At 38.5% G+C, this 18787-nt stretch overlaps 2 protein-coding genes across 3 annotated transcripts in view; one reads left to right on the forward strand and one right to left on the reverse strand.

Annotated features, from left to right (window-relative positions):
• Nucleotides 1-18787, forward strand: part of SLC25A12 (solute carrier family 25 member 12) — a 204407-nt gene that overhangs the window by 53213 nt on the left and 132407 nt on the right. The window lies entirely within an intron of this gene.
• The window catches only part of HAT1 (histone acetyltransferase 1), a 62604-nt gene that overhangs the window by 37611 nt on the left and 6206 nt on the right, over nt 1-18787 (reverse strand). For both annotated transcript variants that reach the window (XM_082689175.1, XM_082689176.1), the window contains exons 3-4: nt 6614-6689; nt 1503-1623 (exon numbers count right to left, since the gene is read on the reverse strand). In XM_082689175.1, the coding sequence (XP_082545301.1) occupies nt 1503-1623; nt 6614-6689 (197 nt within the window). The remainder of the gene's footprint in view (nt 1-1502; nt 1624-6613; nt 6690-18787) is intronic.

Consider the following 18787-nt stretch of genomic DNA (forward strand, 5'->3'; position numbering starts at 1 on the left):
TTTCTCTTTGACTTCTTCAACATCCCTATTTCTACCAACATACTATTTGTGATGGTACATTATTCCCTAAGAATACAAGTTTTCTCTCCCATGCTCCTAACTTTATTCTGAGCCTTCACCAACAATGCCTTTAAAGTCCATATTTCTACCAACCATCTATTCAAGGGAGTCTACACTTCTATCATGTGCCTCAAAGTTCTTCAAGTTTGTACCCGTAACCCATTTCCAAAGACATTTTATTTTTTTCAGTAGCACCCCACTTTCTGGTATGAAAATCTGTATTAGTTTCTATGGCTGCTGTAACTAACTACCATAAACTTGGAGGCTTAAAATAACAGAGATTTAGGGCACCTGGGCGGCTCAGTGGGTTAAGCCTCTGCCTTCAGCTCAGGTCATGATCCCAGGGTCCTGGGATGGAGCCCTACATCGGGCTCTCTGCTCAGCAGGGAGCCTGCTTCCTCCTCTCTTTGACTGCCTCTCTGCCTACTTGTGATCTCTGTCTGTCTCTCTGTCAAATAAATAAATAAAATCTTATTTAAAAAAAACAAAAACAAAAAAACAACAGAGATTGATTCTCTCACAGCCTAGAGATAAAGTCTAAAATCACTATCACTGTACTAAAATCAAAGTGTCAACAGGGCCACACTCTCCCCAGACTCCAGTGGAGTCTTTTCTGTGGTTCTTCTAATTCTGGTGGCTACCAGTATTCCTTGGCTTGTGGTCACATCATTCTGCCTCTGCTTCCTGAGGGCTGGTCATTCAGCCTGCCCTGGATGCGTTCTCTTTAATGCCTCTCTTTGCCTTCACTCTCTTTTGGTTCATTTGTTTCAAAAGTTTTATGTCATCAGCTTAAATGCCCATGTTCTTAAGGAAATATGTTAGCAAAATCTGTGGAATCAGAAATTAGCAAGAGAAATTTAAATGGGCAAATTCTATGTGAAGAAAAAGTAGAAAATTTAGCTATTGCCTTCTGTCTTATTTAACTTCTGGGAAGTGAAGTAATTTTCATATCCACAATAAAAAAACAGAAGTTGGTAAACAAAATACAACTCTGATCATAAAAGTAAAGGGTTTTTAGAGAAGGTCCACTCAGGAAATAGACCAGGCTAAGGATCGTGATCAAAGGTTAACTGTAGTGACAGGAAGGCAATTACCTCCATAAATAAAGACAATCTGTGGTTTTATTTATATATATTTTTAAGATTTTATTTATTTATTTGACAGAGATCAGAAGTAGGCAGAGAGGCAGGCAGAGAGAGGAAGGGAAGCAGGCTCCCTGATGAACAGAGAGACCGATGCGGGGCTCGATCCCAGGACCCTGAGATCACGACCTGAGCTGAAGGCAGAGGCTTTAACCCACTGAGCCACCCAGGCGCCCCCAATCCGTGGTTTTAAAGCTACTATATAAAAGTTTCCCTCCTCCCTCAAGCTTTTAAATTTTAAAACCTGTTTTATACTCAAATGGAAAGCAGAGTTAAAGATAAATTTATTATTGTTCTTACCTCTACACAGTCAAAATTCTCATCAACTTTAGATGCATATTCAACACGAAACATTGTTGACAGGCTACCAGCAATATAGTATAACAGGATCTTCAAACCCTTGTAACCAAAAGCAGTTTCACTGAAAAGGAGAAAAATATCAGTAATCTGAGACTCCAGAAAGACTCTTTGCAAAGTCATTACAAAGAATTAGCTCTCTATATAAACAAGTTTAACTTTATGGGTAGTTTCAAGATTTTACCATACTTATTTTAGAAACAAGTACTTGTAATAAAACTGCCTCAGGGGCGCCTGGGTGGCTCAGTGGGTTAAGCCGCTGCCTTCGGCTCAGGTCATGATCTCAGGGTCCTGGGATCGAGGCCCGCATCGGGCTCTCTGCTCAGCAGGGAGCCTGCTTCCCTCTCTCTCTCTCTCTGCCTGCCTCTCCATCTACTTGTGATTTCTCTCTGTCAAATAAATAAATAAAATCTTTAAAAAAAATAAATAAATAAATAAAATAAATAAATAAAACTGCCTCAGCTTTCCTCATTTATAAAATAAGAGAGGGGCACCTGGCTGGCTCAGCTGGTAGAGCACATGACTCTTGATCTCAGGGTTGTGAGTTCAAGCCCCATCTTAGGTGGAGAGATTACATAAAAATAAAATCTTCAAAATAATACGAGAGAATAATAGCACCTACCTCAGGGACATTGTTTGGGTTACATGAGCAAGTTAATACCTATAAACAGCTTATAATGTTGACCAGCATGTTATACAAGTTATGTAATAAATGTAATACATCATTGTGGCTGCTTCTGCTATTACTAGTACCAGAAGGCATTTCAAATCAGACACAGGTGGTATGAAACTGGTACCTTGCTAGGCAAGCAGCTAAGATGTAGCTTTGGCCCAGTCTTTCCTCCAGTTTACCACTTGCTTCCATCATTAATATCCAGAGCTGCTGAAAATGGTAGAAGCACCTATCTAATTACATCACCCTATGAACTCAGAAAGCAGATCTAGAGCTGCTGTTTTTCCAGCCCTGCTCCTTTCAACCCACTTCTACTTTGATATTCTCTTTTCTGGCTTAAAAAGGAGTATACCAAAATGTGCATCTAAAACATCCAGAATAGGTAAAGCTATACAGACAGAAGGTAGGTTAGTGATTCCTAGGGCTGGGGAGATTAAGGGAGGAAAAAGAGAATGACTGCTAATGGTTATGGGAATTTTGGTGGGAATGACAAAATGTTCTGAAATTGACTGTAATGACTGCACAACACAATATACTAAAAATCACCGAATTGTATACTTTAAATGGATGAATTATATGGTAAATTACATCTCAATAAAGCTTTTTTTTTTTTTTTTTTTTTTTTTTTTTTGGTGAATTCTGAAGAAGAGTGCCTGAAAGGAGCAGTGTCATTTTCAGATTTCTGTCCAGGCTACCAAAATAAAACATAAGCAGGGTCTATTCCAGGACTCTGAAAGTTATGTGCATAAAATGCAGTGGCAATGATAAGTAGAATCAAGACCAATGTCATACTTGAGTCATAAGATACAGGGTTATGATTATGTGACTGTCACCTGTCTACCTTAGAAGGGAAGTATGTAAGCATTTTTAATGACATGTAAAACAGAATGAATGTACAAAGTACCACTGAGAAGCAACCTGTAAGACTGGATTCTATGCACCTAAGGAAGAGATTTTATTTATTTATTTATTTATTTTTTTTTTTGAAGATTTTATTTATTTATTTGACAGAGAGAAATCACAAGTAGATGGAGAGGCAGGCAGAGAGAGAGAGAGAGGGAAGCAGGCTCCCTGCCGAGCAGAGAGCCTGATGCGGGACTCGATCCCAGGACCCTGAGATCATGACCTGAGCCGAAGGCAGCGGCTTAACCCACTGAGCCACCCAGGCGCCCCAGGAAGAGATTTTAAATAACAGGAAGAGGAAAGGAATAAAATAAATAGCTCCTTAACGATAGAGATCCCCCCAAAAAATATTCTTCTCTTTATAATAAAACAAAACATATTTAAAATACAAAAGGAAAAAAATACAAAAGGTTCAAATTTTGGCATGAATCAATATGTACTAAAATAGAATTATTAATATTTAAAAGCACATAAAATGCCCAATCCAATACATTAATAATGAAAAGTTCTGAGGAAATTTGTTCCATAGAGAGACATTTGTTAATTTCTAAACACATTAAATAAATATGTGAACAATGATGAAATAAGACATAAGTATAATAGCCACGAGGGCAATATTTTAAATGTCAACCATGTCAAAACACCCTTTCCTACTACAACAAAGCAGGTTTCCTTGGGAAAATGGCTAACTCCAGAACTAGTAGAGTAAGTTGAAGATGAATCTCGAACATCTTATTGTATTTCAAAGTGAAGTAACCCCCAAGTGATGATGGTTTATCAAAAGGATTCAAACACTGGTTTGAAATGGGATAATTTGACCATCATAATTAATAACAGTAGCAGATTATGACCCCTTGGATTAAAAAAGAATCTTTGAGTCTATTCTGATATAAACAAAGAAATACATAAGGGGAAAAAGAGAAGCTCTTCCTTAGAGAATGCCAATAAATGTAGAAAGTATAACAGAGTTAGAAAATCACCATTTTGCCACCACAATAAAAGATTCAAGCAAGAATCATCAACGGATTTAAAACTACTGGGGCGCCTGGGTGGCTCAGTGGATTAAGCCGCTGCCTTCGGCTCGGGTCATGGTCTTGGTGTCCTGGGATCGATGCTCAGCGGGAGCCTGCTTCTCTCTCTCTCTCTCTCTCTCTGCCTGACTCTCCGCCTACTTATGATCTTTCTTTCTGTCAAATAGATGAATAAAATCTTTAAAAAAATAAAAATAAAACTACTGGGTGAGGGGTGCTTGGGTGGCTCAGTGGGTTGGGCCTCTGCCTTCCGCTCGGGTCATAATCTCGGGGTCCTAAGATTGAGCCCCGCATCGGGCTCTCTTCTCAGCAGGGAACCTGCTTCCCCTCCTTTCTCTGCCTGCTGCTTTGCCTACTCATGATCTCTCTCCCTCTGTCAAATAAATAAAATCTTAAAATAAAATAAAAACTACTGGGTGAAAGTCTGATGGGAAATAGGATCTTTTCAGTCTCAGAGTATCTCCCCACAGATTACATAATAAAAGGAAAAACCTTATAGTGCAGAAAACTGACACATACCTCTAAACTAAGTGATCCAAGTTAATGAACAATGGAACAAATTAATATCATGGATTATCTGATTGTGACAGACTGAGACAGACACATACAGCCTCTGTTGTGGTACTACAAAAATGTATATTATCTGAATTTCATCACAAAGAAACAAACTACGCAAAATGAAGGCTTATAAAAACCTATACCCTATGAAAATGTCCATGTCATGGAAAACAAAAAAAGGCTGAGGAACTGTTGCAAAGTAAAGACCAAAGAGATATGACAACTAAATGCAGTATGTGGGGTGCCTGGGTGTCTCAGTTGGTTAAGCGTCTGCCTTCGACTCAGGTCATGATCCCAGCTAGAGTCCTGGAATGGAGTTCCAGCACTGGGATCTCTGCTTAATGTGAGCCTGCTTCTCCCTCTCCCTATTGCTCCCCCTGCTTGTACTGTCAAATAAAAAATAAAATCTTAAAAATAATAAAAATAGGTGTGCCTGGGTGGCTCACTGGGTTAAAGCCTCTGCCTTCGGATCAGGTCATGATCTCAGGGTCCTGGGATCGAGCCTTGCATCATGCTCTCTGCTCAGCGGGGAGCCTGCTTCCTCCTTTCTCTCTGCCTGTCTCTCTGCCTACCTGTGATCTCTGTCAAGTAAATAAATAAATAAAATCTTTAATAAAAATAATAATAATAAAAAAATAAAAAGCAATATGTGGCTCTAGATTGGATCCAAAATGAGGAAAATTGTTATAAAAGAATTATTGGAAACCAACTGGCAAAATTTGAAATGTGGACTATATCTCAGAAAGTAGTAACAGCATTGTTAAATTTCCTGAATTTTGGTAATTATATGGTTACTGTCCTTGTTTTTAGGAAATAAATACTAAAGAATTTAGGAGTAAGGTATCAAGATATATCTGCAAACAACACTGAAATGGTTCAACAACATACCAACATATCTATATAGGAAAAAATGATTAAAGCAAATAGAACTAAATGTTAACAACTGGTGAATCTAAATGAAGGATATACAGAGTACTACTCTTTTTTTTTCTTTGAATCAATTAATTAACATACAGTGTACAATTAGTTTCGGAGGTAGAGTTCAGTGATTCATCAGCTGCCTATAACACCCAGTACTTAAAGTACCCATCATAGAGTACTACTCTTAACAACTTTCTGCAAATAAGTTTTTTCAGCATCAAAAGTTTTTAAAAAAAGGTAACTGACTATTCTAATCATGTAATAAAGCTATAGGAAATAAAGGAATGGTGCTGAATATCCCAGGACATATCTTTAACCTTGTTTTTAAAAATAAATTTATTGCAGTGCCTGGGTGTCTCAGTTGGTTAAGTGCCTGTCTTGGGCTCAGGTCATGATCCCGGGGTCCTGGGATCAAGCCCTGCATCTGGCTCCCTGCTCCACAGGGCAGCTTGCTTCTCCCTCTCCCTCTGCCTGTCTGACTCTCTCTGTGTCAAATAAATAAATAAGAGCTTTTTAAAATAAATAAATTTATTTTAACTGCTTATTTACTTGTCATAGAAGAACTTGAGCTTTCTAGCTTCGGGAGAGCATATTCTGTACTAAGAGCAGTATAGCAAAGCAGCAGGAAGAAAAAAGTGGTAATCATAAATATGGGCTCCATAGATTGCCTGAATCTAAAATTTGGTCATTCATATGTCCATAAGGAGCTACTCAATTCCACCAATGTACAATGTAATGAATAATAATACCATCGCTAAGATTGTTGTGAGAATTAAATGAGCTAATATATCCACAGCACTATGTGAAAGGTATTGTAGAGTAAACTGGTATCTCAATGTCAAAAATGCCATTCTAATGTCTATTTTAAAGTAAATTACATAAAAAACAGCGAAGAAAATAAAGTCTGACTTCTAGATTAAGAAAAAAAAGTTTTTTATTGGCCACACTGATTGGGCAAAGTTACTTACTCATCCCCAAAGAGTTGATGGGTATATTCAGGAAAGAAAGTTCTAATGTCATTCTCAAGATCTTCAGGGAAACGAACTGTTTAAAAGAATAAAAATTATAGAGATATTAAAGATACTAAATTAAAGATATTAAAGGTGACAGGTATTTCCATTTCAAGAATTTCACTATAACTAGGATACAGCCAACAATCCTTCTTACGTAAAATGTCACTTTTCCATTATATGATTTACACTGGATTCTCATGAGACAAATGAACAATGAAAATTAGAATATCACTAAGTGCATCAGCATCAAAACCCTACTGATTTTAAGAATTAGATAACTAGCTATGACAAAGGCATCTGATTTAGTTTTTATTTTTCTGTATGTTTACATAAAATGCAAAGAATAAAAGAAAACAAAACCAAAAAAAACACTTTGAGATAAGCAAAGCTACAGCATTAAAAAAAAAAAATAAAAAAGGACTAAAAAAGAACGCTATAGGAAACATTCTGAGAATAAGAGTACTCAGAGTTTGTGGGTTTTTTAAAAAATAAGATTTTATTTATTTATTTGCCAGAGAGAGACAGCAAAAGGGAACACAAGCAGGGGGAGTGGGAGAGGGAGAAGCAGCTTCCTGCCTAGAAAGGAGCCCGATCCAGGGCTCATGATCAGGGATCATGACGTGAGCCAAAGGCAGCCACTTAAGGACTGAGCCACGCAGGTGCCCCAAGAGTACTCAGAGTTTTAAGGAGGCCTTTATCATTACATCATTCTTTATCAGTGCAAGATGATATTTATATTGTTCCTAAGGTGTTTTGTTTTGTTTTTTTCTATTAAAAGTAATGCTGTGGGGGCGCCTGGGTGGCTCAGTGGGTTAAAGCCTCTGCCTTCGGCTCAGGTCGTGATGCCAGGGTCCTGGGATTGAGCCCCACGTCGGGCTCTCTGCTCCGCAGGGAGCCTGCTTCCTCCTCTCTCTCTGCCTGCCTCTCTGCCTACCTGTGATCTCTGTCTGTTAAATAAATAAAATCTTTAAAAAAAAAAAAAAGACAGTTAAAAAAAAAAAAAAAAAGTAATGCTGTGGGGCGCCTGGGTGGCTCCGTGGGTTAAGACCTCTGCCTTCAGCTCAGGTCATGATCTCAAGGGCCGGGGATCGAGCCCCTCATCGGGCTCTCTGCTCAGCAGGGACCCTGCTTTCACCTCTCTCTCTGCCTGCCTCTCTGCCTACTTGTGATTTCTATCTGTCAAATAAATAAATAAAATCTTAAAAAAAAAAAAGTAATGCTGCAATGACATCCATGACATCCTTACATACACTTTTCTGTACATTTATAAGTACATACGGAATAAGTTCCTGGAAGTAGAAATGCAGAGTAAAAGTACTGAATTATTTTCATAAATATTACTTAAATGCCCTCTAAAAATATTTTAAGAGTTTATATACCCACTAGCAGCTACTTAAAATCCGTTGCTTCCCATCTCCCCAAGAATATTCTGTAATCTCAACTTTAATTTATACCAATTTAAGATGGAAACAGGTACCCTGTTACTCATTTGCATTTGAGTTCTGATAGTAGACATTTTCCCAAAATAACTTATCTAATGTGAAAAAACCCTTACCCTCCCCTCACCAAAATCTTTAAATTGAAGAATGAAAAGATAAGTTGTAGGTATCATCCAGCAAATTAATGATTTACAGAAGAAAATATACCTATTCACTGTAGGGATCTCGCAGCATGACCTTTCCAAGTAATCTAACTTAAAATCACTCATTATGGGGCACCTGGGTGGCTCAGTGGGTTAAGCCTCTGGTCATGATCTCAGGGCCCTGGGATCGAGCCCTGCATCAGGCTCTCTGCTCAGTAGGGAGCCTGCTTCCCTCTCTCTCTCTCTCTTTGCCTGCCTCTCTGCCTACTTGTGATCTCTCTCTGTCAAATAAATAAATAAAATCTTTTAAAAAATAATCACTCATTACAGGATAGATCAACATTGTATGTCTTCTGCTTCAATGCAATATAAAATATACAGCCATCATCTATAAAACATTTTCTTACCAAAAATGTTTATGCTAGCTCTAATGCAGCTTTAATTAAATCTTCCAACTTACAAGAAATATAAAGGACAGGGTAACAAGTTAAATACTACCAAAAGAAAACATACAGATCCAGAATGTAAATGTTTATTAATTCTACTCAATAACATTACTCTTCCAAATAAACCAATGGTATGGAGAAAAGACTGTTCTGGATTAAAAGAGATTTAAGAAACATTACAGCCAAACATGATGCATGATCCTTGACTGAATTCTGGGTTAAATACTTTTTTAAAAAAATTTTTTATTTTTTATAAATATTTTTATCCCCAGGGGTACAGGTCTGTGAATCACAGGGTTTACACACTTCACAGCACTCACCAAAGCACATACCCTCCCCAATGTCCATAATCCCACCCCCTTCTCCCAACCCCCCTCCCCCTAAATACTTTTTTTTTAAAAAAGCTACTGAATGGTTGCCTGGGTGGATCAGTCTGTTAAGTGTCTGCTTTCAGCTCAGGTCATGATCCCAGGGTCCTGAGCCCCACATCAGCCTCACACTGGGCTCCCTCCTCAGCAGGGAGCCTGCTCCTAACTCTGACTGCAACTCCCCTGGTCGTCCTTGCCCTCTCCCTCCTTCCCTCTCTCTCTGGCAAATAAATAAAATAAAATAAAATAAAAATAAAGCTACTGAAGACTTTCAAGGACAATCAAGAAATCAGAAAATTATATAAAAATTATTAATTACCATTAATTTCCATAGGTATAATAAAGGAATTGTCATAATTATGGAATTATGGTTATCTATGTGAATATTCATGTATTAGGACTGTCATGATGTTCAGAAATCTACTTCGGGGGCACCTGGGTGGCACCGTCAATTAAGCGTCCAACTCTTGGTTTTAGTTTGGGTTGTAACCTCAGGGTCATGAGATCAAGCCCTGAGTCAGGCTCCAAGTTTGGTGCAGAGTCTGTTTGGGATTTCCTCTCCCTCTTTCCCTCTTCCCTGTATGAGCGTGTGTACTTTCTCTCAAATAAATAAATAAATCTTTTTAAAAAACTACTTTCAAATTATTTAGCAAAAAAGTATGTATTAAAGCAGATATGATAAAATGTTAATTGTTGAATTTAGATTTGGATATATACATAAGTATCGTTGTATTCTCTCAACTTTGCTCTGTATTAACAAATTTCTTTTTAAAGATTTTATTTATTTATTTTGCAGAGAGAGAGAGATCACAAGTAGGCAGAGAGGCGGGCAGAGAAAGAGAGAGGAGGAAGAAGGCTCCCCACTGAGCAGAGAGCCCAATGTGGGGCTCAATCCCAGGACCCCAGGATCATGACCTGAGCCGAAGGCAGAGGCTTTAACCCACTGAGCCACCTAGGTGCCCCAGTATTAACAAATTTTCATAATGAAAACTGAAACTGAAAAAAACCCTGGGCAAATACATCAAAATGTTAAGATGTGAAACAGCTAAGTGATGGGATCATGATACTCATTAGCCTGCTCTGTATTTTCTGCATGTCTATAATATTATATAATAAAAAAAAATCCAGTATGTCTAGACTTCTTAACCCCTCAAATTTCCCACTACTGACCTCTAAAATTTAAAAATGTTTGGAAGTCTCCAGAAATTATTAAAAATTAATTTCAGGGGCGCCTGGGTGGCTCAGTGGGTTAAAGCCTCTGCCTTCAGCTCAGGTCATGATCCCAGGGTCTTGGGATCGAGCCCCACATCAGGCTTTCTGCTCAGCAGGGAGCCTGCTTCCTCCTCTCTCTCTGCCTGCCTCTCTGCCTACTTGTGATCTCTCTGTGTCATATAAATAAATAAATAAAATCTTTAAAAAAATTTAATTTCAAACTACTGCTTTTAATATATAGTATTTCGGTAGCAATGAGAGACACAGAGGAAAAGAAATGTAACAAGTGTCAAAAATGCAGTGATAACTATTTCTATAATTTGGATTGGCCTTCTTCCAATATACCTGTCATCTAAACTATTAAGGTTTTACTATTTCAGCATGAAATTTAGTCCATAGGTAATAGGAACTAAAAGAGAAAGCAAAGTGATGTGTCTTTCAGCTGAAGTAAAAATCAAATAGCTTAAGGGTAAATACATAGTCAAATACTTATTGTTTGGTTCTGATTAGATTTGGGTGAAAGAATCTAACAGAAATCCTTTAAAACCAATGCTGTGTTTATTACAAAGGATTTTTTTAGTATAGAATAAATGAAGTTTTTATATTAGTCATTGTATTACATGAAAAACTGTTCACTGTACTACAGTTAGCCACACAGAGCAGATTCCTAAAAAGTTGCCCCAAATTCCTGGGATTACACACTGAGAAGATACCCAAGGTTATACTTTACAGAGTTTAGACTAAAAGTAATTTCCTCAAAAAGGGTCTTTAAGGTAAAAAGTCCTTGGCCTAGATAAAAGGAACCAACAATTAGCACTAGGAGGTTAGTCTCTCACAGATAAGAAACAAAGATGAATTTTCTACTTTTTAAAAAATATTTCCATTTATTTATTCGACAGAGAGAAACATAGTGAGAGAGGAAACACAAGCAGGGGGAGTGGAAGAGGATGGAGTAGGCTTCCCCCTGAGCAGGGAGCCTGATTCGAAGCTCGATCCTGGGACCCTGGGATCCTGGGATCATGACCTGAGCCCAAGGAAGACCCTGAACTACTGAGCCACCCAGGTGCCCCTCTACTTTTATTTAAAAGACAAACAAACAAACAAAAAACCTCAGGGCACCTGGCTCAGTGGGAGAACATATGACTCTTAATCTTGGGGTCATGAGTTCAAGCCCCACATTAAATGTAGAGCTTACTTGAAAAAATAAAAAGAAAAACCCTCAATACTTACATAACTGTAGTAATTACCACAAAAGAAATGAAACCACATCTCTGTATTTGTCTATTCTGGACATTTCACATAAATGGAATCATACAATATGTGCCTTTTATATCTGGCTTCTTTCTTTTTTTTTTTTTTTTTTTTTCTTTTTTTTAAGTGGGCTCCACACTCAGCATGGAGCCCAACACAGGGTTTGAACTCAGAACCCTCAGATCAAGTGCCAGAAACTTTATTTTTAATTTAATTTTTTGCTGTGTGTTCCAAAATTCATTGTTTATGCACCACACCCAGTGTTCCATGCAATACGTGCTCTGCTTAATACCCACCACCAGGGTCACCCATCCCCCCACTCCCCTCCCCTCCAAAACCCTCAGTTTGTTTCTCAGAAGCCACGGTCTCTCAAGGTTTGTCTCCCCCTAACTTAACCAACTGAGTCACCCAGCTGCCCATGTCTGGCTTCTTTCACTTTGTGTATTTTAGAGGTTCATCCATGTTATAGCATGTACCATTAATTCATTCCTTTTTGTGGTTGAATAATATTCTACTATATGGATATACCATATTTTGCTTATCCAGTCCTCAGTTAATGGACATTTAGGATGTTTCCATTTGGGGGTTATTATGAATAATGCTGCTATGAACGTTCCTGAACAAGTTTTTGTGTGAACAGTGTCATATGCCAACACAGGACATATTCATAAGAGGCAGTCATACAGTGTTATTAACCATATTATTAGTTGTCACTTGAACATTTACTGTGTACCAGGCAATTTGCTAAGGATTTTATAAACATTATAGTTAATCCCCACAAGAACTATAAAAGGTAGGCATTATTATTATCTCCATTTCCAGATGAAAAATGCAAAAAAGACTAATTTGCTCATGGACACAAAATAAGTATGGGCTTAGGGCATCTGGGTGGCTCAGTGGGTTAAGCCTCTGCCTTCGGCTCAGGTCATGATCTCAGGGTCCTGGGATCGAGCCCCGCACCAGGCTCTCTGCTAGGTGGGGCGCCTGCTTCTTCCTCTCTCTGCCTGCCTCTCTGCCTGCTTGTGATCTCTCTCTGTGTTAAATAAAATCTTTAAAAAAAAATAAGTATGGGCTTAAGGATGAATCAACCTGACATATATACGTGTACATGAGAACATGTACAGAGTGAACTCTCCTGGATATCACAAACATTAAATATTTCTAAATCTTTACAATGCAGTTATGTCAGTAAAGCAAGAGAGCAAGCAAGCAACCTCCAAATCAACCAATAGTAGAATAATTAAATTACATAAATGAAATAGTTTTAATGTAAATATTAAACATAATGCTATTGAGAAATATTTGATGACAGAAAATTGTTCATGATGCATTTAGGTGAACAGAACATGACAATATAACCTCAATTTTATAAAAAAGAAATAACATAAATGAATATATAATTCAAAAAACTAGAAGGAATTATCCCAAATTATAATACAGAAGTACTTTATTCTGAGTGATAAAATTATGGGTAATTTTTATTTCTTATATTCTTATATACTTCCCAAAATATGTATTAATCTAACAGAGGAATATACAATATAAAAAACTATAATAATTTAAAATAATTTTTCTTTTCAGGAGAACCTGTCATTTACATTTTTGGAGAAAAATGGAAGATCAGGGCCCAGAATGCTAAATGGCACCTTATCACCAACACAGATCATTGAATCATCTCATTCAACACATTCATTGAATCATCAATGAATCTTCTATTTGAATATAAATCCTGTTGTTTCCACTCCTAAATATAGTTCCTATATTTCCTAGTTCTCAGGATCACTTCGGTAATTTCAAGAGGGACAAAATGTGTAAAAGATGATACATTCTACACTGTATGTTAACAAACTGGAATTTATTTAATTATTTATACATTTATTAAGATTTTATTTATTTAGGGGCACCTGGGTGGCTCAGTGGTTTAAGCCTCTCCACCTTCCGCTTGGGTCATGATCTCAGGGTTCTGGGATGGAGCCCCACATTGGACTCTCTGCTCAGCAGGGAGCCTGCTCCCCCCACCCCACCCCCTCCTGCCTCTCTGCCTACTTGTGATCTCTGTCAAATAAATAAATAAAATCTTAAAAAAAAAAAAAAGATTTTATTTATTTATTTGACAGAGAGAGAGACAGCAAGAGTAGGGACACAAGCAGGGGGATTGGGTGAGGGAGAAGCAGGCTTCCCACCGAGCAGGGAGCCCCATGCGGAGCTCAATCCCAGGATGCTGGGATCATGACCAGAGCTGAAGGCAGCCACTTAACTACTGAGCCAGCCTGGCGACCCCAACTGGAATTTAAATGAAGACCTGAAAAAAAAAAAAAGATACATTCTACATGTCTTATTAGCCCAAAACATAATTAAGAAATCACCAAGGCACATTAATCAGTTTTAAAGTTTAATAATGCTTAAGTATTTAACATATGTATGATCTATCGACAGGCGTTCATAATGCAGATATAAATGGGTTCCACTTCAGAGATGCTGCCACATATTCCCTGTATCTAACTGTACTCTGACTATATCTAAGTTTATTCATACTTCTGTGTTCTTTTTTTTCTTTTAAAGATTCTTCTATTTATTTGAGAGAGAGAGAGAGAAAGCATGACTGCTTTTAAAATGGGAGGGGCAGAGGGAGAGGGAGAGAGAATCTCAAGCAGACTCTGCACTCAGTGCAGAGCTCGACTAGGGGCCTGATCCCAGGACCATGAGATCAAGACGTGGGCCAAAATCAAGAGTCGGATGCTCGACCAACTGTGCCACCCAGGAACCCCTTACTCCTGTGTCCTTTAAACAACTGAAATCTTAGTGTTTTGTCCAATACATACTTTCCTGGCTATGTTAAACTGCAAAGTAAGTTTCAATACACTATTATAAAATGTAAGGTTGAAGGCAGGTCCTACTATGCTCCTGGCAACATTCCCATCAGCTCCACCAGCCTGCAACATTAGAGGTCCCAATGTTACAATATACTTTAGAAACCATCACAATTAATCCCATCATAGTCTTTATTCCTGCAAACTTCAGTCAAGTTCCTAGGTTATCCCTTTTTACCTGGATTCTCAACCCCACACAGTACGACTACTAATCTAATGCCAACTCTCACACCACTCCAACTCCCTGTGTCTACTATGAAACTCACAGGTCAATTACCACCAAAATTTTCCATATCCCCAACCGGGAAAATTTAAACAGAGTCTGAGAATTAAATGGCGGGCGCCTGGGTGGCTCAGTGGATTAAGCCGCTGCCTTCAGCTCAGGTCAGGATCTCAGGGTCCTGGGATCGAGTCCCGCATCGGGCTCTCTGCTCAGCAGGGAGCCTACTTCCCTCTCTCTGGCTGCCTCTCTGTCTACTTGTGATTTCTCTCTGTCAAATAAATAAATCTTTAAAAAAAAAATAAATGGTGTAATGTATTGATAAAGCCTTCTAATTTTAATGGTTATATTCTGGCCATGTATAATAATGTCCTAGTTCACAGTATACATTAAAGAGTATGTGGTAATGGCTCATCAAGTCAGCAATTTATTCTCCAATAGTTCAGGGGAAAAAAGGTCTTTGTATTTTTGTATTTCCAACTTTTCTGTAAGTTTGTAATTTTTCAAAAACAAAACAAAACAAAACAAAACAAAAAGGAATGCATCCCACCAGATCTGCTGCATGTCTCAATCTCCCAAAAATTGGGTTTTAAATTCAAACCCCCCGGGGGCACCTGGGTGTCTCAGTGGGTTAAGCCGCTGCCTTCGGCTCAGGTCATGATCTCAGGGTCCTGGGATCGAGTCCCACATCGGACTCTCTGCTCAGCGGGAGCCTGCTTCCCTCTCTCTCTCTCTCTCTCTCTGCCAGCCTCTCTACCTACCTGTGATCTCTCTCTGTCAAATAAATAAATAAAATCTTTAAAAAAAAACAAAACAAAACAAAAAACAAACCAAAAAAAACCCCAAAAGCAGCTACTTGGGGGGAAACCTCAAACCTCACTGAACCACGTACTTAGTGTGCATTTCATAGTATGTAAATTGTACATCACTTTTTAAAAAGCAAAAATAAAGTCATCAAACTTTATCCTGTGTCTTCCTCTAGCCGCCCATGTCTCAACTCCACCTCTGAGCGAAACCAAGAACAGTCTATATGCCATTTTTAATTTCTCTCCTTAATATCTCTTAAATTACTTTTAAAAAAGGAGATCTGGGACGCCTGGGTGGCTCAGTGGGTTAAGCCGCTGCCTTCGGCTCGGGTCGTGATCCCAGGGTTCTGGGATGGAGCCCCAGGTCGGGCTCTCTGCTCAGCAGGGAGCCTGCTTCCTCCTCTCTCTCTGCCTGCCTCTCTGCCTTCTTGTCATCTCTCTCTGTTAAATAAATAAATAAAATCTTTAAAAAAAAAAAAAAAAAAAGGAGATCCTATGACTCTAACACTTCTCTCATTTAAAAAGAAAAAAATCAAATCACTAAATCCCAAGAGCCTGTATGTTACGAGAACTACCAGCAACACCTGACATATTTCACTACTCCTCCTCCTTCAAGCACTTTCATCATTCGGCTTCCAGACACATCATCCTCCCACGCTATCCTTCTCAGTCACAGTGGCTTCCTTAATATTCCTTAAACACGTCCAGCATATTCCATACTTGCCATTCTTCTGCGTGTTAACGCTCTTCCTTGAGATATCTACACAGCTCACAAATTCATTTCTTTTATTATCTACTCAAACATCACCTTAGTGGTAGGGCCTAATCACCCTGTATTTTCTCCATAACACAAATCACTATCTTTCATGTATTTATGTCTGATTCTCATAATCAGAATGTAAACTCCATGAAGACAGGAACTCTCTGTATACTGCTCTATCTCCAGTGCCCAGATAGATGCTTTCTACATGAGTATGGCTAAATAAGTATTTGGCAAATGGTGAATGAATTTATAAAGACTACCTCAGGAGAACTAACAATATATTTTATTTTAAAAATAGGTTATAGGGGGTGCCTGGGTGGCTCAGTGGGTTGAGCCGCTGCCTTCGGCTCAGGTCATGATCTCAGGGTCCTGGGATCGAGTCCCGCATCGGGCTCTCTGCTCAGCAGGGAGCCTGCTTCCTTCTCTCTCTCTCTCTGCCTGCCTCTCAGTGTACTTGTAATTTCTCTCTGTCAAATAAATAAATAAAATCTTTAAAAAAAAAAAAAATAAAAAAATAAAAAAATAAAAATAGGTTATAGGGCCTTTTAGGAAAATTTAAAACAGTACACTGGAGAGTGAGAGGTCAAGAAAACAAAACACATTAGTTAGAGACAGGAATGAGAAACTGCAAGGAAACAACAGAAAAATGAGGTAAGAAAAGCAACAAGCAATACATATAAAGGAAATAAAACTGCTAGGTAAAAAAAATTATACAATCAAGGGCGCCTGGGTGGCTCAGTGGGTTAAGACTCTGCCCTCAGCTCAGGTCATGATTTCAGGGTCCCGGGATCGAGGCCCGTATCTGGCTCTCTGCTCAGCAGGGTGCCTGCTTCCCCTTCTCTCTCTGCCTGACTCTCTGCCTACTTGTGATCTCTCTCTGTCAAATAAATAAATAAAATCTTTAAAAAAAAAAAAACAAGAAAAACCATTCTTCAAAGTAACAAGCAAAAATCATGTTTAGTGGAGGAATACTAGAACAATTCTCATTAAATTAAGGAACAGGCATGATTGTCCTCATTTTTTTTTTTAAAGATTTTATTTATTTGACAGATAGAGATCATAAACAGGCAGAGAGGAAGACAGAGAGAGAGGGGGAAGCAGGGTTCCTGCTGAGCAGAGAGTCTGATGAGAGGCTCGATCCCAGGACCCTGAGATCATGACCTGAGTTGAAGGCAGAGGCTTAACCCACTGAACCACCCAGGCACCCCTGTCCTCATTTAACACTGTTCTTTTTTTTTTTTTTTTTTTTTGAGATTTTATCACAAGTAGCAGAGAAGCAGGCAGAGAGAGAGGAGGAAGCAGGCTCCTGGCTGAGCAGAGAGCCCGATGCAGGGCTCGATCCCAGGACCCTGGGATCATGACTTGAGCATAAAGCAGAGTCTTTAACCTACTGAGCCACCCAGGCGCCCCAACACTGTTCTGAAAGTATTACCCGATGCAGTATGAAAAGAGAACAGGGGCACCTGGGTGGCTGAGTTGGTTGAGCGTCCAACTCCTGATCTCAGGTCAGGTCTTGTTCTCAGGGTTGTAAGTTCAAGCCCGTGTTGGGCTCCACACTGGGTGTGGAGCCTACTTTAAAAAAAAAAAAAAAAAGAGAGAGAGAGAGAGAGAACAAAAAGGCACATGTATCAAAAACTAAGTGAATTTGTGAAAATGATCAGATGATATGGTTGTAGGCCTGAAAAAAAAAAAAAACCCAAATCACTTCCCAAAAAGTAAGAGAAGCCAGTAAAATTATCAGGTGTTAAAAATATATTTAAAAACCCACAAAAACGGGTGCCTGGGTGGCTCAGTTGGTTAAGCCTCTGCCTTTGGCTTGGGTCATGATCTCAGGGTCCTGGGATGGAGCCCCACATCGGGTTCCTTGCTCAGCGGGAGCCTGCTTCTCCCTCTCCCTCTGCCACTCCCCCTGCTGTGCTCTCTCACTCTCTGTGTCATATAAATGAATAAATAATCTTTAAAAAACAAAAAACAAAAAAACCCAAACAAAAAAACCTAAAAGACAACCTAATGAAAAAATAGGCAAAGGATTTGAATAGATACTTCTATAAAGAAGATATACAAATGGTCAATAAGCACATGAAAAGATGCTCAACATTATTCTTTAGGCCAATGCAAATCAAAATCACAGTAAGATATCATTTTACATCTACTAGGAAGTCTATAATAATAATAAAAAAAAATAACAAGCACTGACAATGATGTGGTGAAACTGGAACGTTGACATGGATGGTGAGACTGTAAAAGGGTACAGCTACTATGTAAGACAATTTGGCAGTTTCTCAAAATGTTAAACATAGAATTAATATACACTCAGTAATTCTATTCTTAGCTATATACTAAAAGAATTGAAAACAGGATTCAAACAGATAGCCATATACTTGTCCACAGTAGCATTATTCACAATTGTGAAAGGTAGAAAAGACCCGAATATCCATCAACAGATGAAATAAGCTGAAAGCATTATGCTAAGTGAAATATGCCACACACAAAAGGACAAATACTGTTGTGATGCCACTTAAAATATCTAGAACAAGTAAATCCATAGAGACAGAAAAGTAAATTAGGGATTACCAAGGACTGGAGGTGAAAAGTGAATGAGGATTTATTG

The sequence above is a fragment of the Mustela nivalis genome (genome assembly GCF_964662115.1).
Source record: "Mustela nivalis genome assembly, chromosome: 11".
NCBI lineage: Eukaryota > Metazoa > Chordata > Mammalia > Carnivora > Mustelidae > Mustela > Mustela nivalis.